The 26,585-nt window shown below is 40.6% G+C and overlaps 1 protein-coding gene across 4 annotated transcripts in view; it reads left to right on the top strand.

Moving 5' to 3' along the window:
• CUL3 (cullin 3) overlaps positions 1-25,933 on the top strand; it is a 103,854-nt gene extending 77,921 nt beyond the window's left edge. For 2 of the 4 annotated variants that reach the window (XR_010590667.1, XR_010590668.1), the window contains 7 exons: positions 4,307-4,431; positions 4,759-4,855; positions 8,248-8,382; positions 15,151-15,337; positions 21,019-21,142; positions 23,630-23,775; positions 24,728-25,933. Coding sequence is in view for 2 of the 4 variants with exons in the window: in XM_005282559.5 (XP_005282616.1) it covers positions 4,307-4,431; positions 4,759-4,855; positions 8,248-8,382; positions 15,151-15,337; positions 23,630-23,775; positions 24,728-24,859 (822 nt within the window). In the remaining 2 variants the exon portion in view is untranslated. The remainder of the gene's footprint in view (positions 1-4,306; positions 4,432-4,758; positions 4,856-8,247; positions 8,383-15,150; positions 15,338-21,018; positions 21,143-23,629; positions 23,776-24,727) is intronic. The other 2 variants (XM_005282559.5, XM_042853590.2) reach the window with 1 other exon arrangement.
• The last annotated feature ends 652 nt before the right edge of the window (positions 25,934-26,585 follow it).

A 26,585-nucleotide genomic window follows, 5' to 3' on the forward strand; every position in this document is an offset into this window, starting at 1 on the left:
TATATGAGTTAGATCTTACAATGTTATTGGAAAAATCGTGGAGCAAGTCTTCAAGGAATCAATTCTGAAGCACTTCGAGGAGAGGAAAATGATCAGGAACAGCCAGCATGGATTCACCAAGGGCAAGTCATACCTGACTAACCTAATTGCCTTCTATAACAAGATAACTGGCTCTGTGGATGAGGGGAAAGCAGTGGATATGTTACTCCTTGACTTTAGCAAAGCTTTTGATACGGTCTCCCACAACATTCTTGCCAGCAAGTTAAGGAAGAATGGGCTGGATGAATGGACTATAAGGTGGATAGAAAACTGGCTAGATCATCGGGCTCAACGTGTAGTGATCAATGGCTCCATGTCTAGTGGGCAGCCGGTATTTAGCAGAGTGCCCCAAGGGTCGGTCCTGGGGCTGGTTTTGTTCAATATCTTCATTAATGATCTGGAGGATGGCATGGATTGCACGCTCAGCAAGTTTGCAGATGACACTAAACTGGGAGGATTGGTAGATACGCTGGAGGGTGGGGATAGGATACAGTGTGACCTAGACAAATTGGAGGATTGGGCCAAAAGAAATCTGATGAGGTTCAACAAGGACAAGTACAGAATCCTGCACTTAGGATGGAAGAATCCCATGCACTGCTACAGACTAGGGACCAAGTGGCTAGGCAGCAGTTCTGCAGTAAAGGACCTAGGGGTCACAGTGGACGCGAAGCTGGATATGAGTCAACAGTGTGCCTTTCTTGCCAAGAAGGCTAACGGCATTTTGGGCTGTATAAATAGGAGCATTGTCAGCAGATTGAGGAGCGTGATCATTCCCCTCTGTTCTCCATTGGTGAAGCCTCATCTGGAGTACTGTGTCCAGTTTTGGGCCCCACACTACAAGAAGGATGTGGAAAAATTGGAAAGAGTCCAGTGGAGGGCAACAAAAAATGATTAGGGGGCTGGAGCACATGACTTATGAGGGAGGCTGAGGGAACTGGGATTATTTAGTCTGCAGAAGAAAAGAATGAGGGGGGATATGATAGCTGCTTTCAGCTACCTGAAAGGGGGTTCCGAAGAGGATGGATCTAGACTGTTCTCAGTGGTACCAGATGACGGAATAGGGAATAATGGTCTCAAGTTGCAGAGGGGGAGGTTTAGGTTGGATATTAGGAAAAAAATTTTCTCTAGGAGGGTGATGAAGCACTGGAATGGGTTACCTAGGGAGGTGGTGGAATCTCCTTTCTTAGAGGTTTTTAAGGTCAGGCTTGACAAAGCCCTGGTTGGGATGATTTAGTTGGGGATTGGTCCTGCTTTGAGCACGGGGGGTTGGACTAGATGACCTCCTGAGGTCCCTTCCAACCCTGATATTCTATGATTCTATTATTGTCACCTATGATGTACTTTTTAGACCTTGACCATATGACCAGCAACATTTGTTTCCTTCCTGATTCTTTAAAAATAATTTGAGATGCAGTTTCTGCCTGTATGTTACATCAGTGCAAGTAAACAAAACATTTTATGGTGTTTACATTAAAACCGTGATCAGTTTCTGTGTTCTCTGTGACAGCAGTGACTTGAAGGTTACATTAATCCTTCCATAAAACACACTGCAAGACTTAACTACTTCATTCACTTTCGCTCATTATTAGTTCCTGGGTCAGTTTCTGGCGACTGTTATTCCTGATACTGAACGAGGATGTGCCTTGTGGTATACTATCTATAGAATGTGTTCATTTTGTTTCATAGGTGGTTTGGCATTACAAGCTCCTTATTTTTGTTTGTAGCAGTCCAAAGTGCTTTGCGCTGAACATTTTTAAAAAAATAACTTAAAATTCACAGTAACTAAAATACAGTAGACAATAATGCTAACAGGCTTCCAAATACTACCAGCTCACAAATACGCAAAGAACCACTGCTCTAGCAGAACAATTCTGTAATAAAAGATGGCACTGGGAAAGGAATCAGGAGTCTTTCTTCATATTACCATTGTGGTGCAAGAAGTTTTAGAGTTTCTACTAATAGCCCCAACGTATTCTTTTTTGAAACAACTGTGATGCATTGAATGCATATGATCCTTCCTAGAAAAGAGTCACAAGCCAGCTCTTCCCCATTCAGAAGCCAAAAGCCTCATAGATCTAAAACTGAGTTAGTAGGTATTGTGAAGGATGATGCAGCTGATGTTCGACTTTGTACATGCCGCAGTACTTTCTTTCACTGAGAAGCTAAAGTGGGAGAAATCAAAAGATTATAGAACCTTAGGCATTTTCCAGATTGATGAACCTGAAATCTTGGGTTTTGGAGGTCATGCAGCACAATTCTACACTTGAAAGACTCTGTCCCTCTATTAGTCCATGCTACACACATGCTGGTGATAAGAGGAGTCATATGAGACTTGACATTCCTAAAACTTGTTCTAAATCAAATATCTGCCCCTTTATATTTAGCATTGCATCTGTGAGAATCTGAGTGAGCTCAGGCTCTTGTCTATGACTAAGATGTTTCAAAGATTCAGTGGGTAAGAAAGCATACTCTTCTTTCCAGATATGATGTTGCAGTTCCACTATACTCAGTAAACATATTTTCCATACCCTCATGCCCATTCTGATTCCACAGTTCACAAACTGGGCATTATCTGGAACAAATAAAAATACTTCGATTTAATGCACTTTTTTGTTGATTGTATGCATTGGGTTAACGTTCAAGGTATGTCTGCACTGTGATAATAGATCTGTGGCACAGCTGTGGCTGGCCCAGGTCAGTTGACTTGTGCTCATGGGGTGCAAGGTATGGGGCTATAAAATTGCATTGTAGACATTTGGGCTCCAGCCCAAGCCTGAACATCCACGCTGCGATTTCATAGCCCCTTTCCCCCCCCCCCCCCCCAAAGCCTGTCAACTGACCTGGCTATGAGACTTGGTGCTGTGGGTTTTTTTTAATCTCAGTGTAGACGTACCCCATCTCTAGATGTATGATTGACTGTATTTCTCCGAACATCAGTGTCATGTTAAAGCTCATGAAATAAGAAGCATGTCAGTGACATTGGATGGCCTTTGGTTCACTTTGGAGAAACCTCAATACAGTTCTTCATGTATATTTGTAAAATATTGTTTTAGATGGTTATCTTGAATCCAGTCTCTATTAAAACCTGTTTCTGGATTGCATGGCCCAGCTGACTTTTTCGCCCCCCTAAGAGGTCTTTAGATGTTAGTTCTAATGTATTTATTAGGTGCATTTTATTCTTCTAATATAAAAATAGCAATCTTAATACTTCTCAGGGATGCTATGTCGCTATTTAACTTGGGAGGCATCTACTTTTTGTCCAATGATATTTGTGACTTTTTTTACTTTAATCTGATCCACTGTAATGCTGTATATTAGTTTTTGTAGTCTGTAAGAACCTGGATCTGTTTATAATGATACTTTTTCTTTGTAAGAGAAGAAAATTACTTACCTATAAGCATGTTCTTTGGAGGTATTAATCATAAGCCTTCATTAACCCACCTCATTTCCCTGTGGAAGCTGGCAATACACTCAGTTATAAGTTTGGCACTATGGAATTTAATTGAGACACTTTTTGACAATTATACTTAGATTTTAAATAGATGTGGGCCACCTGCTGATGAGACTGTTTAATAGCTTAGAACATCAGCTGCAGAGTGTTCCAAGCCTGTGTGAATACCTATGTTAATAACTACTTTCAGAGAACAAGCATTAAAGCCACATAATTTTTTCAGGTTGAGCAAGAAGCCAGTCCTTTACATAAAAAAAATGGGAAAACATATGCAGATGATTTCTGCTATAAAACTCCAGAAAGGGAATGGCAGAAAAAACTCCTATTGCTTAGTATTGAATGTCAAACTGTTAGTTATACTTTTCTGCCAAAGGGCAAGTACAAAAACTGTTACTTTGCAATTCATATTGTTAGCAACACAGCATATACTTTTTTCCTATCCAGTCAGTCGTATTGGAAACAGAATAAAAGCAGAAGGCAAAATATGATACATTTACCCTGTAATGCATCTGACCTTGTAAAGCTCTGAATTTCAGAATTACTGTTTATTATCATGAATACTGAGCAGTTGCACAGCATTTTTTACATGATCATACTCTGTATAGTCTTAAATTGCCATGTGGGAACAATGTGAGCTTTTTGGCTCCTGCTCCAGCAAGAATGAATTTAATTTGTGCAGCTCAGAAAGAATGGCAACAACAATTTCTCCTTAGCCTTTGGAAAGTAAAAAATTGAAAGTCTAATTATAACATAGGAGAAGTGGAGAACACTGTCCTGTTTTAAAATGGTGAATGTCTTCTTCCAATGTTGTTGTAGGTCTCATTAGGTGGTGTTGATCTCACAGTGCGGGTTCTCACAACAGGCTACTGGCCTACTCAGTCAGCCACACCGAAGTGCAACATCCCTCCAGCCCCCAGACATGCTTTTGAAGTATTTAGAAGGTATGTATTAAATCAGGCTTTGTATTTTTAAAACAATGGGTACAGTAAATATACTTTTGTGAGTACTAATGGCATATTAGAGAGCTGCTTTGTTCTTTTTGGGGCAAACTAGAAAACCAACTACTCACTACTTGATTTTTTTTTATTTCAGATGAGACCTTAACCTCAGTTTAACTTTTTTTTTTAAGAGTAATTGTTACACATTACACTTAGTATATTCCATCCTGAAGAATTCAAAATTATCTATGTATGTAAAATGCTTTTGGATCATAAAAGCATAAAATGTGCATTATAAATATGTAAATTTTCATTTTAATTGTCTCGTAGATTTTATTTAGCCAAACACAGCGGTCGACAGCTGACACTCCAGCATCACATGGGATCGGCAGATCTCAATGCCACCTTCTATGGACCTGTTAAAAAGGTAAATGTCTGTATTCTGAAAGTGTTATGGTTTAATCTCAAAAATTTTGTGAATGTAAAGATAAATTTGTAATCAGTTTTGGATTTTCTTAGCTATAAATTAAACTGCCAGTATAGGACATAAGTACAATTTAAAAAAAAATACATCTATCCCTTTTTTTTTTAATTCAACTCTTGCCTTGGCAACAGTTTGAAGTATACTTACAAGCATACATTCTATAATCCTGAATCAAATTTGAAACTCTCCAACCTGTTGGTTTAATTAAATCATAGGATGATAATGGACTCATAGACCATCATGATCATCTAGTCTGACCTCCTGCAAATTGCAGGTCACAGAACCTCACCCACAGACTCCTGTAATAGATCCCTAGCCCCTGGCTGAGTTACTGAAGTTCTCAAATCATGAATTAAAGAGTTCAAGTTACAGAAAATCCCCCATTTATACTAGTTTAAACCTGCAAATGACCTGTTCCCTGTACTGCAGAGGAAGGTGAAAAACCCCCAGGGTCTCTGCCAATGTGATCTATGTTAAAATTCCTTCCTGACCCCAAATATGGCCATCAGTTAGACCCTGAGCATGTGGGCAAGACCCATCAGCCAGACAGCTGGGAAAGAATTCGCTGTAGTAACTCGGAGCCCTCCCCATCTAATGTCCCATTACCAGCCATCGGAGATATTTGCTGCTAGCAGTTGCAAATCAGCTGCCTGCCATTGGGGGCAGTTTGATACCATCCTCTCCATGAACTTATCAAGCTCAGTCTTTAAGCCAGTTAGGTTTTTTGCTCCCACTACTCCCCTTGGAAGTCTGTTCCAGAACTTTACTCCTCTGATGGTTAGAAACCTTTGTCTAATTTCAAGCCTAAACTTGTTGATGGCCAGTTTATATCCATTTATTCTTGTGTCCACGTTGGTGCTTAACTTAAATAACTTCTCGCCCTCCCTGGTATTTATCCCTCTGATGTATTTATAGAGAGCAATCATATCTTCCCCCCCTCCCCCAAGCCTGTGTTTGGTTAGCCTAAATAAGCCAAGCTCTTTGAGTCTCCTCTCATAAGGTAGGTTTTCCATTCCTCAGATCATTCTAATAGCCCTTCTCTGCACCTGTTCCTGTTTGAATTAATCTTTCCTAAACATGGGAGACCAGAATTGCACACAGTATTCCAGATGAGGTCTCACCAGTGCCTTGTGTAATGGTACTAACAGTTCCCTGTCTCTACTGGAAATACCTAGCCTGATGCGCCCTAGGACTTCATTAGCCTTTTTCGCAACTGCATCAGATTGGCGGCTCATAGTCATCCTGTGATCAAATAAGACACTCTTTGTCCTCCTCTATCACTTCCAACTGATACACCCCCAGCTTATGGCAGAAATTCTTATTGTTAGTCCCTAAATGCATGACCTTGCAATTTGCGCTGTTAAATTTCATCCCATTTCTATTACTCCAGTTTACAAGGTCATCCAGATCATCTTGTGTGATAGTCGGGTCCTCCTCTGTATTGGAAATACCTCACAACTTTGTTTCATCTGCAAATTTTATTAGCGCGCACACACTTTTTCTGCCAAGGTCAGTAATAAAAATGTTAAATAAGATAGGTCCCAAGACTGATCCCTGAGGAACTCCCTTGTAACCTCCCTTCAACCTGACAGTTCACTTTCAGTATGACCCATTGTAGTTACTTCAGATCATTTCTCCAGTTTGTCCTGTTCATTTGAATTTTAATCCTATCCTCTAAAGCACTTGCAACCCCTCCCAGCTTGGTATCGTCCACAAACTTTATAAGTGTACTCTCTGTACCCCTGTCTAAATCATTGATGAAGGTATTGAACAGAACCAGACCCAGAACTGATCCCTGCGGGGCCCCACTCATTATGCCTTCCAGCATGACTGTGAACCACTGATAACTACTCTCTGAGAATGGTTTTCCAATCAGTTTTGCACCCACCTTTATAGTAGCTCCATCTAGGTTGCATTTCCCTAGTTTGTTTATGAGAAGGTCATGTGAGATAGTATCAAAAGCTTTACTAAAGTCTAGATATACCACTTCCCCCCTATCCACAAGGCTTGTTACCCTGTAAAAGAAAGCTATCAGATTGGTTTGACAGGATTTGTTCTTGACAAATCCATGCTTACTGTTACTTATCACCTTACTATCTTTAGATGTTTGCAAATTGATTTCTTAATTATTTGCTCCATTATCTTTCATTATCTAACATGCCAAAGCCCACCCTATAGCACTACTTCCTAAGCCATCTGTTGATCATTGTCATCTTATCTCGCCTTCATTCTCCTCCTCTAGGGACAGGTAGAATCCCTGAGCCTCCATTTCCTTAAGCATCTTCCCCAGCCTGCCATAGTCCCCCTTGATGCATTCCAGCGAGAATCGAGCTGTATCATTTATTCCCACATGAAGGACATCATTGGATTCTTTCCTCCTCCCATTAGGATCCTCTTCAGCCTCAGAGCCGTATACTGTATCTTAGCTCCCAGCAGGCAGCACACCCTTCTGTTCTCCGGATCAGCTTGGTGACAGGCCTGTCTGTTCTTTGTAGTAGGGAGTCCCCAATCAGAAACCTGCCTTTTCCTGGGGATGGTGTGATTCTCCAGCCTTCCTTCTGTTCCTTCTGGCTGCAGTCTTCTCTGACTCAACCTGTATCTTCCTGCGGCTCTGAACTCTGGGTGTATCCATAGATTCTTCCCCTCTTCTTTTAGGACTAGCTGTTCTTCCTTGCCCTCCCACCTTATTTTGGGCTGTGACTCAGACCAAAGTGAAATTTCTCTGCAGTTGTTGCATTGGAATTAAGGTTTAAAAAATTTTTTTCAAGGCAAACCTATTGTAGTTTCATAATGCCACTATTGTCAATTACACTTTTCAAATATATAGAAATCTTAAAGTTTAAATTATACAAACAAAACAAGTAAATTTCATTTGTGAGAAATGGGGAGTAGTAAGCGCTGGAGAGATCAGCATTGGAAAGCTAAGCAAAGGTTAGAAAGAAGGAAGAGATTGTATGGTACATAGGGACAGAGAAGGTAATCCAAGCATAACTGCAACATAAAAAACATAAAAGTGGGATTAGGACACACCCACAATATGGATTACTAAAAGAAGTTTTGGAACTGGCCTGATTGGAGCAAAGGGACAAGGATTTTCGCTGCAGCAATTTTGATAAATTGGTAAGCAGGAGGAGAAGCAGGAAGACTTGAAGAGTGTATTAAAGTAGTTAGGCAAAATCAGAACCAAGCATATACTACTCTGGGACTTGTGGATTTAAAATCTCAAACTTAATATTGCTTAAGCATAGTTCTCCATTTACTACATAAAAAGCTTAATCAGGAGATGAAAAAATATTCCTAAAAGTGATTTCATTACTTCTTTTAAATTCAAACAGGAAGATGGCTCAGAGGTTGGTGTAGGAGGTGCCCAAGTAACTGGCTCAAATACAAGGAAGCACATATTGCAAGTTTCCACTTTCCAGATGACGATACTAATGCTCTTTAACAACAGAGAAAAATACACGTTTGAGGTATGATTTGTGGCCTTTCTAAGCTGACTTTAAAAAAACGTTAAAATGTATTCTGCAGATAGATGCAGAGCATATGTAGATCTATGGTATTATACATCCACCTGTACTCTTTCAGAAGTTGTGTAGGAAATCTTGACCTATGTACACAGACCTTTTGATGCCAAAGGAATATACCTCATTTGTCCCTAACACACACACACCCTTCTTTTTTTAACTTGATAGCGAGAGTTCGGAGTCCATAATAATTTACTTTTATGTTTTTCCTTTTTGTTTTTAGCTCCATAATGTTGTTTGACATATTGTTAATCCCTTAACATATGGAGTGTGTGTTTCTTAGAGAAGTTTCCATTGGGATTGTATGCTGTGAAACCCTTATTAAAAGTGTGGGCTGTGTGTAGCTGCAAGCCCCTCTTCCTTGGAACACTTAAACAAAGGGTCCAGGGCCCTTGACCATTTGTTTCCTTTAAAGGTGTTGAAAATTGGTTGATTACCTTAGCCATTCTCTATTCCAGAAACTCCGGATTTAGAAGTATATACCTTTAGACCCCAGCTGCATACAGGGAAATGATATTCTGCACAGCAGTATAAAATACAGTTTTAAGACTGCTTCAGGTTAAAAGGCTTTAATTCAGTATAGCCAGCCAGTGAAGATGGGGCCCAAATTGTTTTGGGTCCGTTTATTTAAATACTCTCTCATGAACATGAGGATCCACTTACCTAAAGCATTGAAAAAACTGATTTCATTTTGTTTGGTCTTTCCCCGCCCCCCCCCCTTGAAGAAATCGCTGTTCTTGATACATGTTTCATATTCTGAGTTATCAAACCTTGGAATAGGAAGAATCTGCCTTTATTTGATTGCTGAATAGTAGTTAATGTATTCAGCATCAGTAAAATAGTGATGCTTTGTTCTGTTGACCCTCATGATGTGCTATGATAGCATGACTTTGCAGAAAGTAAGTGCATGCATTCACAAAAGCATAATATTGCCAGAACATAGAAGCATCAGTGATGTGTAAGTGCTTGTGCCAAACACAAAGTTGATAGACTGACTTTATTTTTCAGTTGCCTTTGCAACTGCACAAGGTTTGCTATTCTTTTTCTTTTTCACACAAGTATACTTCTGAGGGCATTCTGTGCCAAAAAATTAGGAATTCTGCACACAGTATTTTAAAATTCTGCAAGTTTTATTTGTCAATAAATAAATGCAGAAACTCTAGCATGGCAGTGGGGAGCACAGGCCACTGGCTGCATGAAGGTGGGAGATCACTCTGCAGCCCTCCAGCTTCTACCCCCGGGACATGGACTCAGTGGTGAGGCTGCACCCAACCCTGACACAGCATAAAGCCTGGGTCTGCCCCAGAAACACCGTGGGGCTCTGCTCCAGGTGCACCAGGTGTGGGGCAGGCAGGCTTCACCAGGAAGGATCCAAGTGTGGAGGGGTTCAGTGTGGGGGGGATCCAGGTGTGGGGTGAGAGGATTCTGTGTGGGACAGTCTGAGTGCAAGCAACTCAGTGGGGGGGGTCTAGATGTGGAGGGGATCTGGATGCACAGAGATCATTGGGGGTGGTTCCAGGTGCAGGGGCAATGGGACTTCCCAGGGACTTCCAGATGAAGGTGGTTGGGGCTCAGCAGAGGTTTGGGTGTGGGGGTCTCAGCGGTGGATCTGAGTGCTGGGGGAGTGAGGCTTGGTGGTATGGGGGTCTGGGTGCAGCTAGTTGGGGGTCAGTGGCGTGGGGCTCTGGATGTGGGGGGCTCAGGCTGGTGCAGAGAGTGGGGCATCAGGGTGGGGGTTTGAGTGCAGGGAGCTCAGTGGGGGGTAGTCTGGGTACAGAGGTGGGGGCCCAGAGGCAGGGGGTCTGGGTGCAGGGACTTGAGGTTCAGTGGGGTGGGGTTTGGGTATGGAAGGGTAGGGGAGTTCTGGATGTACTGCATGAGGCTTGGCCCGGGTGTCTGGGTATGGAAGGTCCGGATGCACAGGGATTAGGTGGATGGGGGAGCAGCTCCCCATACAGTAACCTTTCCCCCCACAGCTGAGTAATGATGGAGGCAGGAGCAGTGGAGGATACTGAGCTTTCTGCATTTGAGGTAGGCTTCTGAGGGTGGGTCTGACACAGCCCCAGCAACTTCTCTCCTGCCTCGAGCCCAGCAGCTGATTCCAGCTCATGGTAGGAGCCACTGGCTGAGGTGTCCCCAGCCCTGCGGTGATTTACCTTACTGCCGCCTGCTCCAGGTACCTGAACCGATGTACCTGGGCTACTAGGGAGTGCTGCGTGACCGTTCTTGCAGCTTCCCTTTGCTTCCCTGTCAGAAAGTCATTTTTCTGCAGGGGACATGAATTCTGCACACATGCAGTGGTACAGAATTCCCCCAGGAGTAACAAGTACTGATTGGAAGGTGGACAGGTAGAGATCACCACAGCAGCCAAAATGGACTGTGAGTTCTAGTTTTTAGATTGTCTTCTATAGACTGTTGATTTAACAGTGCTGTCCCCACAAACAATGGGAACCTATTGAGGCACTGGGTGGGCAGGCGTGGCCCTGCCCATTGCTAAAGGCAATGAGCATAAGGGGAGGAGCCACCAAACCCAGGCATCAACTAAATCCGGGGGACAACAAATGGAAAAAATAAGGCCAGGAGTGCAGGTCACAGGGATGAAATAAGGGATCCAGGGGGAGACACCGAGCAGAGAATTCCAGACAGCGACCCTTGCCCCTCAAGGCATCCAAGGAGGCAGTGGACACCACCCAGAGGAACTCTGCCCAGAGACGTGACTTAAAGAGCAATCAGAAGTAGGCCGCACAGTCATAGAGCACCCTCCTGTCCAGCTTCCTTTTCTAATGTGATGGATGGCCATCTTGGCCAATGTCAGGAGAAGGTGGACGAGGAAGTCTCGTCACTTTGTGGGGTCACAGTTTATTGCTAGGCAGATCCCAAGAGGAGGGATAGAGGCCACTGCAGTCTCCTACTTAGATTGACTTGAAGTGATTTTTTCTATCTTTTGATGGGGGTCAGGAGATTTTTGCCCCATTCCAAAATAGCCATGAAATTGCTTGGTATGTGTAAAATCTCATTGTGGTATGCCAGGGCTTCTCCCCAGCTTTCAGTTGCACGCTGCCACACCCTCTGCTTTAAGAAGGCTTATTTTCCAAACATAAGTGAATAAAGCAAACAGAAATAGTCCCTTAGCTCACCCTTGTCCTAGAGTTTCATGGGCTCCCCTCCCACAGTCTCTGGTGATCCTGCTTCTTGCAGCTTCCCAGTCCCAGCCAGCTCTGCTTCATTTCTGGAACACCAGCACCAGGGATAACTTCCTGGGTACCTGGCCCTTTGCTCCAAGGACTCTCCACAGGAATTAGCTCCACTCCAGCCTGTCCCAATAACTTATCCCGTCCCTGCCCTCTGATAGGTCTGTATAGACCCAGGTGTAATCCTACTCCCTTTAATTGGCCCATTTGGGCCCACCTACCCTGATACATAGGAGCTGGTTCTGGTCTACTCACAGGGACCAGCTACCCTGTGACACTCTATAGACCTGAGTGACCCAGCTCCCATATGCAGCATTCTGCTTTTAGCACTCTATAAAGTCAGTACTGTAAAGGACACAGTAGTACAGCATAACGCCAAAGAAGTTCAGGTACCCTCTGTGCTGATGATAAGCAGGGGCACCAACAAAAAATGATGCCTTTGCAAAAGAGGACGGAGTTTTGTCTAATCAGGCTTCTGTTCCCAGCTCTGCCACTGATAACTCTAACTTTTAAATTTCCCTAAGCTCTTAGCCCCATTTTGGATAAGTGGTAATTAAGGCAAATACTTTCTCTTTTGGAGCAGTGCTGACACTTAATAGTTGATGAAGTACTATAGGAGCACGGAGCATTTATTTATTTAAATATTATTTATTTATTTTTATTTATTTATTTTAGTATTACTATTTAGATTTTGAGGAAAGAATTTTGCTTTTTAATTGTTGGAGGTTCATATGTTAGGGCTTTGTGTAACTAGTTGGATATTTTTGTGAGGGGAAAAATGGGCTTACTTTAATGGTGCTTCCACATGAGAGGGAGGTTTTTCTGAATAGCTTAAGGTTTTTTATTTTCTTAATAACTTACTCTATTCTTTCCAAGTGGGCTACTCCTTATATTCAAATCTTACGTTGTTGCTTATTTCAGTGTCTGGTGAAGAATGCTTAAATATTTTGAAGTATATATCCTCAGAAGCTTCATTTGTTCACAAATTGAATATAAACTGAAGATTTGTCCTATCCCTAACCATGTCCAATGTGAAATTCAAAATTTGATATGTATGAAATTGTTACATAATTCAGCAAAACTAGTTCATTAAAAGTTTAGTCTGACTTCTTAATTTATGCTGTTCCTTTTTTCCCCTCTTCCACATTGGGAGAGCTTTTAAAGGTTGGTGAAGCCTGTACAATTTAAAATTCTTTGGATCTGTGGATTTTTCAACCACGTTAATGTTGAAACAATTATTTAATTCCTTGCTATAAGAAAAAAACTTAAGATGTCTGGAATTTGACACACTGTATTGTTTGTTAGTTATTGCAGCCTATTGTGTAGTTTCCAGACACAGCTCCTTTAGATCTGTTTTAGATATGTTCAGCTGCATAATAGGTGGTAATTATAGCTTTCCTCCCCAAAATGAAATGTCTATAACATACCAGATATTTGAAAGGAGGGGGGGGAACACTTTAAAAATATCTATTTTAAATCTTTATAAGATATTAAATGTCTTTATAAAAAGATGTGCATTTGTAAAAATAACATGCTGATGACTTAAACTTTGTTAGACTGCAGTAACTCCTGTTGTTCATGTTAATAGAAAAATTGTAATTCTTGTACCCTTCTTCTAGAAACCTTTCTGTGCTACAAATTGCTGAGTACCCTCCACCCGCACCGAAGTCAACTAGTGGATGGTGCTCATCGTATCACAGCATCAAACCGTTTCTGTGATGCTTATTTAAAGGCAATTTGTGCATTTCTGAAAGACCAGATTTCATGCAAGTGTCAGTTTAAGGACGAACTGTAATGTTGAGAATTAAAATACACACAGTATGTAGTGAATACCCCCCACCCCCACTGCCTGGTTAATTAGGGTGTATAGCGTAAAAACTGTTTCTTAATTTTTATTTTAGTTCTGTATTTCACTTTCAGTGGCAGTAGTCAGAATACTTTATTGAGGTGAAAAGTACAGCAATGATTATTGATGGATTGATTTTAATCCTTTGGCATTAGAAATCAGGGTGTTAGACTGAAATCTCATTGGCAGCAGTAGGCTGTGCTGGAACTGTTGGCCTTGACACATTAAATTTAAATAAATAATTAAAAAGCTTATTTACTCATTGTTGTAAGTAATTAATTTATATGGTCAAGATTCATTTCCTTTTGGCTTACTGAAGTGGTCCTGATTATGCCATTGCAATAAGGTTCATTTTTCAAGACAAAAATGATAGTAATTTAGTCTTTAAAAATGCATGTTAGCTGAAACTTGATAAACAAATATTGGATAGAACCAAATTGGTGGTTATATTTAAATGAAACTAGAAATGAGCAAATATCCGCTCTTCATGTCACCCTAGAGGTGGGCTTTTTGGGTATTGGCAGGTGTAATGTGAAGGTGTTGCGCTAACACAGTCCGAAAGCACATTGCAGTAGTTCAAAACTTCAGCATCTGTAAGAAAATGGAAAATGAGAATTGATTCCTCAGCTTCTAAATGGCTCTCAGTAGAACTCTCAGGAACACTGACTTTCTACGTGGATCCAACTAGTGTTAACATTTTTATGAAGAAGACAGCAAAACATGCCATAGCTTATATTTCTCCCAACAAGTGACTCTGAGAGGCCCTAAAACTACAGAAACACTTGATGGAAGTTTGAGGGACTCGATAGATAAGCTGATAACACTGCTTTAGAAGACTGTGTGCAAAGCACTGCTGGGGTATATTTCTGTAGGAATTTTATGCTTTGTATGGGTTCTAACAGTGTTTGCACTACTAATGTTTTAGTAGTCATCTTTCAAATGTCATCTGTTGTACTTTGAGCTGAGGTGGACCAGACTGTCAGTTTTGTTCTCTGCTGAGTGTAAGGTGGAAACAAAACTAATCTTAAGCAGCTCTATACTTTTTTAGGAGTGTACTCTGCAGGAGGGTGAGAAAACACGTTTTTGTGAATAAGCTGGTGCCAGGATGAGACTCATATTTGATATTTCTTGTAAGGCTGTCAGCTTTTCATGTTAGCGAACTGCCTTACCTGGCTTGATAAGGTACTTTTGATAGCTTTCTGTCAGAAATTTCCTTGATTGCTGTGTATACTTTTTTCATTGAACTGATCACGAAAGTAACTTTGGAGCTCAGGTTTCATTCCATAAAACAACGTTGGAGAGAATGGAAATAAACCCTTTTGGCTTTCTCAGGAGATAAATTGAGTGTTAACAGTTAATTATTCATTTTGTTCTCTTCATCACACTGGCAGCTGTTGACTTTAAATTATACTTGAAGAAATCCACTTTCTCTAAATTAACCCATGTTCATCATAAGCCTTTTTGCATAGTGCTTATTAGACTATCACTAAATGAATTCTAACTTTTCAGGCATCTAAAGAATCTAAATATCAGAATTTAGTTTTGCGAGCCAAGGATTATCTTTTTGAGCAATCAGGGTTTGGGGGTTTTTTTGCGCGCCCCCCCCTCCAAAATAAGCTACCTAACGTGTTCTGACATTAATTATAAACTATTGATGATGTCATGATTTTCCTTCAGGAAATTCAACAAGAAACTGATATCCCTGAAAGAGAGCTTGTTAGAGCCCTACAGTCCCTTGCATGTGGCAAACCAACACAACGAGTTCTCACAAAAGAGCCTAAATCAAAAGAAATAGAAAATGGTCATATATTTACAGTGAATGATCAGTTCACATCCAAATTGCACAGAGTCAAGATTCAAACGGGTAAGTCTATTTTTATATTCTGCTCTCTTGTACTCCAAAAATATCTTAAGTTGTAAAATGTTGGCATCTATATTGAAGGTAAATGCATCACACTAGCAAAAGGAAAATATTAAGCTATAAAACCTGTTGTCATTGACTAGTAGCCTGAAAACAAAAATTTAAAAGAGGAAGAAATCCAAAGCACTTACAGAAAGTAATAGTTGAGTTAAGTGGGGATTTTTTTTTTTTTTTTAAAGTATGTAGTCCTCTTCAAGGAGAAGAAGGTGGAAGGACTGTAGCTTTTAAATTAAATTACTATTTTTTAAAACTTACCAGGCTGTGTTCTGATTTACTTGGCGAGAGAGAGGGAGAGACAGACCTCTATCTCAGCGGTTCTCAAACTGTGGGTCGGGACCCCAAAGTGGGTTGCAACCCCGTTTTAATGGGGTTGCCAGGGCTGGCTTTAGACTTGCTGGGGGCCAGGGCCAAAGCCAAAGCCCCATTGCCTGGGGTCAAAGCCCAAGCCCAAGGCCTTCAGCTCTGGGCAGTGGGGCTCAGGTTACAGGCTCCCTGCCTGGGGCTGAAACCCTTTGGATTTGGCTCCCCCGACCTGGGGCAGTAGGGCTCAGGTAAGCTTGGGTTTTAATTCCCCCCTCCTGGGGTTGTGTAGTAATTTTTGTTGCCGGAAGGGGGTCATGGTGCAATGAAGTTTGAGAACCCCTGGTCTAGCTCATAGACGTATAACTTACTCTACTGCTATGAAATTACTGATTTGTTGTTTTCTTCAGTGAACATTGGGTGTTTTTCCTGGCTGTGCTCGATGTTCATTGGATTTTATACACAATTCTTTCTGATCTGCCGGTCTCCCCGTGGGCAGCACCCAGTCTCCCAGCGGGGAGCTGGTAGCTTTGTGGGCGCAGCCCGGCTCGAAGCGGGAAGCCCAGGGGGTAGCCAGCTCAATACAGTCATCAGCATTCTTCCTTCCATTTTCTCAGTGTTTGGGAATCTGTAATGACAAACAAATCAGTTCTAAGCACTGTAAGAATGAATATCCTTTTCAATTTCTGCCCGCCACTGTTCCACCATCCCTTTTCAGGGACCCATCTCACAAATCAATACTCTTTCAAGAAGTTCAGATTCTGCTTACACTAGGGGCCACAGAAGAAGTTCCCCTTCAACATCAGAGAAAGGGATTTTATACACAATTCTTTCTGATTTCCAAGTCCAAGAGGGTTTGAGATTCATTCTAGATCTTTGAAATCTCAAGTATTTGAGATTTTGCAAGATCTCCCTAGCATGTGTTTATTCCTTCCCTAGATTGCTGTGACTGGTTTGCTTCCTCAATCTGCAGGATGCTTACTTCCATATGGTGGTGTCACCAAATCACAGGAAGTCTCTGAGACTTGTGATAGTGGGACAGCGTTATTAGTACACAGTACTTCCCTTCAGCCTATTATTAGCCCTGCCACTATTCCCAACTGCTTGGCAGTTTTGGCAGCCTGTTTGGAGGAAAGTAATTCATGTTTTCCCTTATCTGGACAATTGGTTCTTTCAGGGCAGATCTGAACATCAGGTTCTCTACCACATCACGTTCATCCTTTGTCTTTTCAACTGTCTAGAAATCTACATTTTCCCCAACACACAATCAAGTTCTTTAGAAGTTCTATGATTTTGACTGCGTTTCTACATCAGAAGAGATTTCAGACAATTCACTAGTTGTGCCTCTCTCTCGAGCCACACTTTACCACCACAGTCTGAGCCTGTCTGAGGTTACTAGGCCACATGGCCTCATGTACTTATGTGACCCAACTTGTCAGGCTGTGCATGCACATCTTCCCTGGGTGACTAAAGTCAGTCTATTGACCAAACAGATATCCCTTAGACAAGTTGGTCCATGTACCTCCTTCTGTTCTAGTCTCTTTAGAATGATGGATGGATCAAAAAAAGTATGCGGGGGGAGGTACTATTTTCTTGTCCTCTTCCATCCAAGACTGTCATTATCGATGTGTCCGATAGGATGGGATGCTTACATGTGTTTGCTAGCCAAGCATTATGGACAAATCGACCCATCATATCTATATCCTCAAATTTTGGCCAGTTCTCAAGGCTTGCTGTGCTTTTCTCCCTCACGTCAAGATATTGTAGGTCCAGATTATGATGGGTTGCCCCCCTTTGGATGCCACCTGATGTGCTGAGATACCACTGAGCCTGCCTGTTATGCCAACCTGGGCACCCTTTTTACCTGTCTTGCTGAGCCAAGCTATTAAGCTTCCTCCAGCGCACACACACACAGTCAGGGCCACACCAAACTGCAGAAAAAAACAGACACTGAGATTAATTCTGGGAAGGCTCAATTTAAGGGATTTGCCCCAGCCCTCAGGTGTCCACCTGCCTTGGAGTACAGACCCAAAGATATATTATGAAATCCACCTCCTCCCTCAATGTGGAGGAAGGGACGCACAGCCTCCCTTTCCTTCTACGCCGCCCCCCCCCCCCCCCTGCTCCCCGGGTTGTGTTTATAAACAAGAAATAAGTTTATTAACTACAAAAGTGAATTTTAAGTGAATATAAGAGATCACAGACCAGAACAAAGCCGATTACTGAGCAAATAAACCTAAGTACTCAGGCTAAGCTCAATATACTTAAGAAACAGGTTAAAAAATGTAATTTCTTACCCTAAATGTTATTTTAGGCAGGCTGCAAAGTTTCTGTGGCTCAGAGTTCCAGTTATATTTCTTTTCAGACTGGGCCCCTGTCTCAGTCTGGACTCCCCCGGCCTTCCCTTCAGGTGGCTTTAGCAGTCTTTCTTCTTGGGCAGACAGGCTGGAGAGGAGGAGTTCCATTTGCCTTCCTCCCCACCCTTAAATAGAATTTACATAAGGCAGGAATCCTTTGTTTCCCAAACTTGACCCCCCTTCCTTTACAGTGGAAAGTTACAAGAAGTCCCAGATAATGTTTAGTATCAGGTGACAAGATCACCTGACCTAGTAGTGTCACAGTTACATACCCGGATGCCGCTCAGGAGGGAGAGAGATTAGTGTCTTCATGGTTTTGTTGTTCCTTCCTGATGGCTCATCAAATTTGATGGCCTGTCATCTGGTGGGTGTCTTCCCAATACACACCCAGTTGTAATGAAGAACAGGAGGACTTGTGGCACCTTAGAGACTAACAAATTTATTAGAGCATAAGCTTTCGTGGACTACAGCCCACTTCTTCGGATGCATATAGAATGGAACATATATTGAGGAGATATATATACACACATACAGAGAGCATAAACAGGTGGGAGTTGTCTTACCACCTCTGAGAGGCCAATTAATTAAGAGAAAAAAAACTTTTGAAGTGATAATCAAGCTAGCCCAGTACAGACAGACAGTTAGATAACAAGTGTGAGAATACTTACAAGGGGAGATAGATTCAATGTTTGTAATGGCTCAGCCATTCCCAGTCCTTATTCAAACCGGAGTTGATTGTGTCTAGTTTGCATATCAATTCTAGCTCAGCAGTTTCTCGTTGGAGTCTGTTTAACCTGTCTGGTCATTCAGTGACAGACCTGCGGGTGGCTATATTACAACAGAAAAACTTCAAAAACAGACTCCAACGAGAAACTGCTGAGCTAGAATTGATATGCAAACTAGACACAATGAACTCCGGTTTGAATAAGGACTGGGAATGGCTGAGCCATTACAAACATTGAATCTATCTCCCCTTGTAAGTATTCTCACACTTGTTATCTAACTGTCTGTCTGTACTGGGCTAGCTTGATTATCACTTCAAAAGTTTTTTTTCTCTTAATTAATTGGCCTCTCAGAGGTGGTAAGACAACTCCCACCTGTTTATGCTCTCTGTATGTGTGTATATATATCTCCTCAATATATGTTCCATTCTATATGCATCCGAAGAAGTGGGCTGTAGTCCACGAAAGCTTATGCTCTAATAAATTTGTTAGTCTCTAAGGTGCCACAAGTCCTCCTGTTCTTCTTTTTGCGGATACAGACTAACACGGCTGCTACTCTGAAACCAGTTGTAATGGTTACATAGTCCATATTCCGAACTTTAGATACAGAAATGATGCAGGCATACAAATTGGATAATCACATTTAGTAAAATAACCTTTCCAATGATATCCTACAAGACCCGTCTTGCATAAAGTTATGTCATATCCGGGCTCCCTATGAGCAGTACCCGGGCTCCCAGCGGGGAGCTGGTAGCTAGGTGGGCCCAGCCCGGCTCGGAGTGGGGAGCCCTGGGGGTAGCCGGTCTCTAGCTGGAACCACCCATCCTCCCCAGGATGACAGCTGGGCCTTTTTCTCAATATCACGGCTCCATGCTGGAGCCATGAAATTGACAAGAATGACAGCCAACAACTGACATAAGTAATGCACGTACACTGCATCGCCCTAACTAAATTGACATAAGCCTTACACCTCTTGCGGAGATAGAGTTATTATGTCTGTGTAATAGGGCCCTTACATTGGCGGGACCAAGGCTGTAGTGTGTACACTGACATAATTAGGTCAACATACACTGCTTTACATCAACATAACTCTTTAGTGTAGACCATGCCTAAATAATACTTGACTAGTTCTTTATCTATTTTAGCCTCAGATTTTCACCATTTACATTGATGTTTACTGCAATAGTGGTCCAATCACTGCTAACCTTTTCTGATGAAAACTGAAACAAAAACACTTTGGTCATTGCTGCATTTTCTGTTACTCTTTCCCTCTTCATTGAGCAATGGGCATACCCTGTCATTGGTCTTGATCTTCTTGCGTCTGATGTATTTTTAAAATGTTTTCTTGTTAGCCTCTATATTGCTAGCTAGTTTAATCTTTTTTTGTGCTTTGGTCTTTCTAATTTTGCCTCTACATGCTTGTCTTGTGTTTTTTATAATCATTCTTCATAATTTGACCTAGTTTCCACTTTTTATATGACTAGTTTTTGAGTTTCCAGTCGTTGAAGATCTCCTGGGTAAGCCAGGGTGGTGTCTTACCATACTTCCTGTCTTTCCTATACGCCGAGATAGTTTGCTCTTGTGCCCTTAATCACGTCTCTTTAATAAACCTACCAACTTTCCTGAATGCTTTTTTTGACTTAGACTTGCTTCCCACAGCATCTTACCTACCAATTCTGAGTTTGCTAGTCTGCCTGCTTGAAGTCCATTGTCTTTATTGTGCTGTTTTCCCTTCTGCCATTCCTTAGAATCATGAGCTCATCATTTCATGGTAACTTACACCCAAGCTGCCTTCCACCATCAAATTTTCAACCACTTCCTCCATATTTGTCAGAATCAGTCTAGAACAGCCTCTCCCCTAGTTGCTTTGTCCACCTTCTGAAATAAAAAGTTGTTTCCAGTGGATTCCAAGAACTTCTTCAGTTTGTCCTCCAATTCAGGGAAGATCTTTGGGGGGTTTTGGTTTTTTTTTAACCTGATGGTTTCTAGACTTTTAAAAGGGATTGTTTAATTATTTCCCTGGGTAAAGGATGCATTGCCACCTTGGAATCTTAATATTTTATTGGCCACTTTAATGGGCCTTCCATTTGAACCTATAAGCCACCTGTTCTTTGTGTCGCCTGTGTCAGAAGACATCTTTTCTCATAGTCATTGTTAGCCAGAAGAATGGGTGAGCTTCAGGCTGTCACTGCAGGACTCCCATATATACTATGTTTTCAAAGATAATGTAACTTTGTGGCCACAGCCAAAGTTCCTGACTGAAGTGGTATCTGCCTTTCATCTGAGCCAGACAATATACTGACTGGTTTTCTTCCTTCAAAACCACACTTACATAAAGATGATGAACGTATACGTACTTTGTATGTATGGTGAGTATTAATCTTTTAACTGGACAGGACTAAATCTTTCAGGTTGTTTCCTTGACTTGTGTATTTCTTATGCTGATAGAATGAAAGGTCACATCACACACAATTTCTAGATGGAATGTTTCCTGTATTACTGTAGTTTATGGGGTAGTGAACACACCGCCTCCACAGAGACTGTCTGCTCACTTAATGAGAACATAAGCTACTTCAGTGGCTTTTCTGAAGGACATATCCATGTTGGATGTTTGTAGAGCTGCCACTTGGCCGTCTATGCATACCTTCACTCATCATTACGCCATTGTGACTGCTTTGAGATCTGATGCAATTTTTGGGAAGGCTGTGTTGTAGTCACTATTAGGGCTCAGAGTGACTTTACCGCCTAGCAGTACTGCTTTGTGAGTTACTGCTGAGTAATACACATGTGCAGCCACTTGAAGAAACAAAAACTATTACTTACCTGTATTGTAACTGTTTTTCAAGATGATGTTGCATGTGTGTATTCCACTAAACCCTTCCTTCCCTGTGCATTGGAGTCCTGTTTCATCATATTTCTGGCATAAAGGAACTGAGGGGGATTGGGGCAGCACTGCCCTTTTATAGGCTCAGGAGAGGCCATGAATATGTGCAGGGTGCATGCAACGCCCTGACAGGTACTTCTGCAAAAAACTCTTTGGCTCCAGCATGCTGGGTGTGCTGGGAGTGGAATACCTGTGTGCAGCAACATCTTGGAGAATAACCGTACAGGTAAGTAACCATTTTTGTCTAGCTCACTAAAGTTTTGAAGTTAAATGGTGAAATATGTTGAGACACTTGTATATGTATATGCATATGTGAGTGGAGTGTGTTAGTACTTAGTACTTATTATTTATACATTATATGTATAACCCCTATCCCACAATACACAGTGGTAGCATTTAAAAAGCATCTTAAAATATTCTGTAATTTTGAGAGAGTTTCTTTGGACTTGTAATAGAACATATCACTGGAACTGGTAATCTCTCAGATACATTTTAAGTGCAATCACTGTACTTCTCTCATGCCAGACATTGCAAATATTAGACATTTTAACCCTTTCCTAACAGTGGATGTGGACAAGACTGCAAACATCTTAAACCCAACAGTATGCTCTTGTGATTACACTACATATATGTTGTTGCATAAACTACAGTGAACTTGGGTGTCTGCAGATGGAAGCAAAATGCCAAGGTATCCATGATTTAACATGTCTACCTTGCATGGAGTATTCTTAAGGTGGCAGAGACACAATAGCGGGTTACCAGTGTTTTAGAGCACCTTAACTAGTGCCTCACATACTCTGTGGCACAAGGGGACCAAGTTCTGTGGCAACACCTAAATTCCAATGGGATACTAAATTATTCTCTTACTGTGCAATCCTCTTATTCCCATCACCCTTTGCACTACATAAACAAGTACAATTATGGCTCTTAATTGAACATACTCATTGATGAAAAATTCATACAGTTATTTTCATCGGAGGTTGTATTTGAGTTTTGGCCTCTTGTTTTCTAGGCTAGCAGCACAACAGAACCAATTCTTGACTCCATGAGAGGATGTATCTTGCAGCATTCTCTAGAGAACAACTGAAAAGGAAGGTTCTTTCTATCTTTAGCCAGAGGGAAGGCTGCCACGATGTTCAGGGTTTTTGAGTGGAGAGAGTAAAATGAGAAAAAAGGATATCTTGAAGCTAGACGACTCCTATTCAAAAGCAGGAAACATTGAATTTGTGTATGGGAGAAGAGGTGCCTAGAAATAATAGCTGTAGGTGGAGAGAGACTGGAAGCAAGGACAGAAATAAGAAATTGGTGATGGTAGAAAATGCACAAAATCCAAAAAGGGCAGAGAACAAAGTGAATAGGTTGATTGGTATTTTTCTTTTGGCTAATTATCTTCAGCAGTTTAATTGGTTTGGAAAGTAACCTTGTAAATAAAATTCTGTCCCTTTCCTTACTATGTTGCAATTCCCACTGTAATTGAAACATCGCCTTAATTGAAAAAGTCTCTTGACAAGCAAAGGAAATAAAACCCAACTACGCTGTCAGAATTGTTTTCTTTGACACACACTCTAAATTATGTGCAATTTAATAAGAAAACACCATATATAACCCATAGTTTCAAAGTTAATTTGGCAAAATCTGTGTAGTTTTAAAGAGAAGAATCTTCAATATGACAGTAGCCAAAAAAAGTTTTGCAAACAAAGTTCAGTACTGTTTGAAAAGCCGAGAAGTTTAGTACATTAAATTTTAAACAGTAAATAGCAACTGACAAAATAGTAACACATACTTACATGTGCATTGATTGCTATGTATGTCTGTCTTCTTGTGGCCACGTTTCATTAAAAACCACACTTGAAAATGTCACAAACCAAGAAACTTAATTCCTCTGTGGGTGAAATTTAAATTTTGTGCATATTAATGTTATTGAAATTAATAATTTTGACTTTTGCTTAAGGTATTTCATCTTCTCTTTTAGTTGCTGCCAAACAAGGGGAATCGGACCCAGAAAGAAAAGAAACAAGGCAGAAAGTAGATGATGACAGAAAACATGAGATAGAAGCTGCTATAGTGCGGATAATGAAATCTAGAAAGAAGATGCAGCACAATGTGCTAGTAGCAGAGGTAACATCACATATAGTATTGACGTGGTTAAGAGGTTAGGAAAAGGGCACATCTTAGATTTCTCTGTCAATTCTTACTCTTCTGTTAATGTAGCGAAGTTACAAGGCCTTATCAGCAGTTCGATTTTTAAACTGATTCTAGAGAGACTTTATATTTTTATCTCATACCTCTGGAAGCATAGATGTATTTAATTCCTTTAGTTGCTATTATGTCAACCAGTTGTTTATAGTACAGTGTTTTATAACAAAAAACAGTGAGTTGACTGCAAAAGGTTGATATCCTGTATTGAACTTGTAAATTGCCAACCATGGGGTCTGATGAGCTGCCAAGGGGAGTGAGTTTCAAAGAGTGAACCTTTTGTAGGGAGAGTCCTGACACTCATAGTTACTAAATTTGAAAGCTGCACAGACAGCAAATGTCTCCAGCCAGTTCTAACTGTCATCATGGTTGTAGGTTGAGAGGCTTCATGATAAACACACAATTGCACCAAGAAGTGAGAAAGCTGACAATGAGAAAACTTCAGCACAGAGTTCATGCCAACCATTCTTCTGAGTATAAATTGATAGGCTGCTGGTGTGAGGAAGGATGTTTTCTCCCATGTGTGTAACTGCTTAATTGCCTGCTCTGGTGCATTATTAGGTTTTTGTCTTTCTCTGAAATATCAGCTATTGACAGTAATGGAGGCCGAATATTGGATGTGATGGACCAGTGGTACAGAAATACAAAACAAATTTATTTTTATATGGATCAATCTAATTTCTATTACAAACTCAATTTTTTTCACTTGGTTAGTACCTGAAGTGTGCAGCTGGCCATGTAAACTTTAAAGGTTACACCCAACCTGTTTTAACAAATGTTTTTTATGATTATTTTTAGTGTGCTTTTGTGTTGTGCAGCCTAACGCATTATCATCTGCAATATAGCATTAATTATTCTTGTTTTTATGTCCTAGGTAACTCAGCAGCTGAAAGCCCGATTCTTACCAAGTCCAGTTGTTATTAAAAAACGTATTGAAGGACTTATTGAGAGAGAATATTTGGCACGAACACCTGAGGATCGCAAAGTATACACTTACGTAGCATAAAATGCGTTCAGCAAATTTGATTTATTCTTGGACTATACTCTCCGCATGAACTGGGAAGTTCTTTTAAATCATTAATATTAAAGACGACCATCTCTTCTATTAAATTACAATACATGTTCTAGACCATGCAGATCAAGCCTTTACTCCTTTTGAGAGTTTTCAACATCAATTGATTGAGCTTCAGGCTTTTCAACGTTATCCCTGTAGAGATCATTCTTATAATTCCTCGGGAAAATGTGAACGTGCTGCGTTTGTTTTCAAAACTGTATGAAAACACACAAAATAAAAACAAATTTAGAAAATACAGCTCATTAAAAAATAAAATTGTTGGAATTTCATTTCCCCAAATCTTCAGTGTTGATGTAAATGTGTTTCTGTAGTGTTGCTTAGCACTTTGCGCATTGTATAAGTTGGATTTAAAAACAACACAACTGGTAAGACAGAATTCCCGGTTATATTGCTCTGCTTCAGACATTTCTTTAACTAGCCATGTTTAATTTAAATATTTGGTAAATTTATAAAGACCCAAGAATATAATTTTAGCATGCTTCACTCTTCCAGCTGCACTCATTATTGTTCTGGCAATATGATCAGGAACCTTTTTGGGGCTCAGTAAAGACCGTAATAATTTTGGCTTTCCCTTCTGTAATTTGAGTTCTTCCAAATTAAGTTCTATATTGATTAGGTTTGTTCTGGTTTCTTTATAGGAAAAAGGAAAAGGTTTTAGTGTGTATAAACTGTATAATAATTTTTGCTGTTGTACTCACTGCTGATAGTGGATTGTACAGGGCGATGTTTTTATTTCACTTAATGTAGACACAATAAATTTAAAATAAACGGATTTAGTGTACACACACCACTAATTCAGTTGTTTTAGAGCACAGGGAGTACAATTTGTTGAACTAAATACTGCCCCTTGAAGAAACGCACCAAGACTATACCTTGTTTATTAATGTCATGACCGACCAGAAGGTTTCCCACCTTAAGTACATATTTTAGGAGATTAAAGTGAAGCCATTGTGCACTATTGTTTTAAAATGCAATCTGAAAATGCAATAAATATTCTTACTTTAATCTTAATGAAATCTTCAGTTCTTACAGCAAAACTTCTTTTACATATTGTCAATGTGGTTCAAACCATGGATTTCAAAATTGTGATTCAAGGGCATCGTTTTTCTTTGATAAGTCAGTTTCACTGCCTGCGGATGTGTATTGTATTAAAGATTTTTGATTAAGATATAGTTTTGACCTTACAAAGAATGTACTCTGTGCAGCTTCTCTGCCATAACTATGGTTTCCCCCATTTTTCATCAAACTACTGTACTTTTATTCTCAGTTCTCCTTAATTGTGCTTTTTCACAAGAGATTTAAAAATGTAATTGGGAAAGGCTGCTTATAACATAGGCACCAATTTGGAGTCAAAAAAGCCTGGTTAATGGTCATGAAGCATTAAGGTACTGCTGGTGCATTTGTTAACTGTATCTGACAAAGGTGTCTGTTCAGATATATGATAAAGTATATCAACATAATTTCAGTATGGATAAAGATGCCACATAGCGGTTTCCATTGCATTTGGGGCAGTGTTTTTACTCTGGTCTGCATATGTGTGTAGATTGATTTTACTTTTGTTTCACTGTCAGCATTTGGCAGCTAAGAAATATATTTCTATCTCAAACATTTTATCTTGAATATTTTGTAATTTATGCAACATGCTTCAAAGTCCAAA

Source organism: Chrysemys picta, chromosome 9, assembly GCF_011386835.1.
Source record: "Chrysemys picta bellii isolate R12L10 chromosome 9, ASM1138683v2, whole genome shotgun sequence".
NCBI lineage: Eukaryota > Metazoa > Chordata > Testudines > Emydidae > Chrysemys > Chrysemys picta.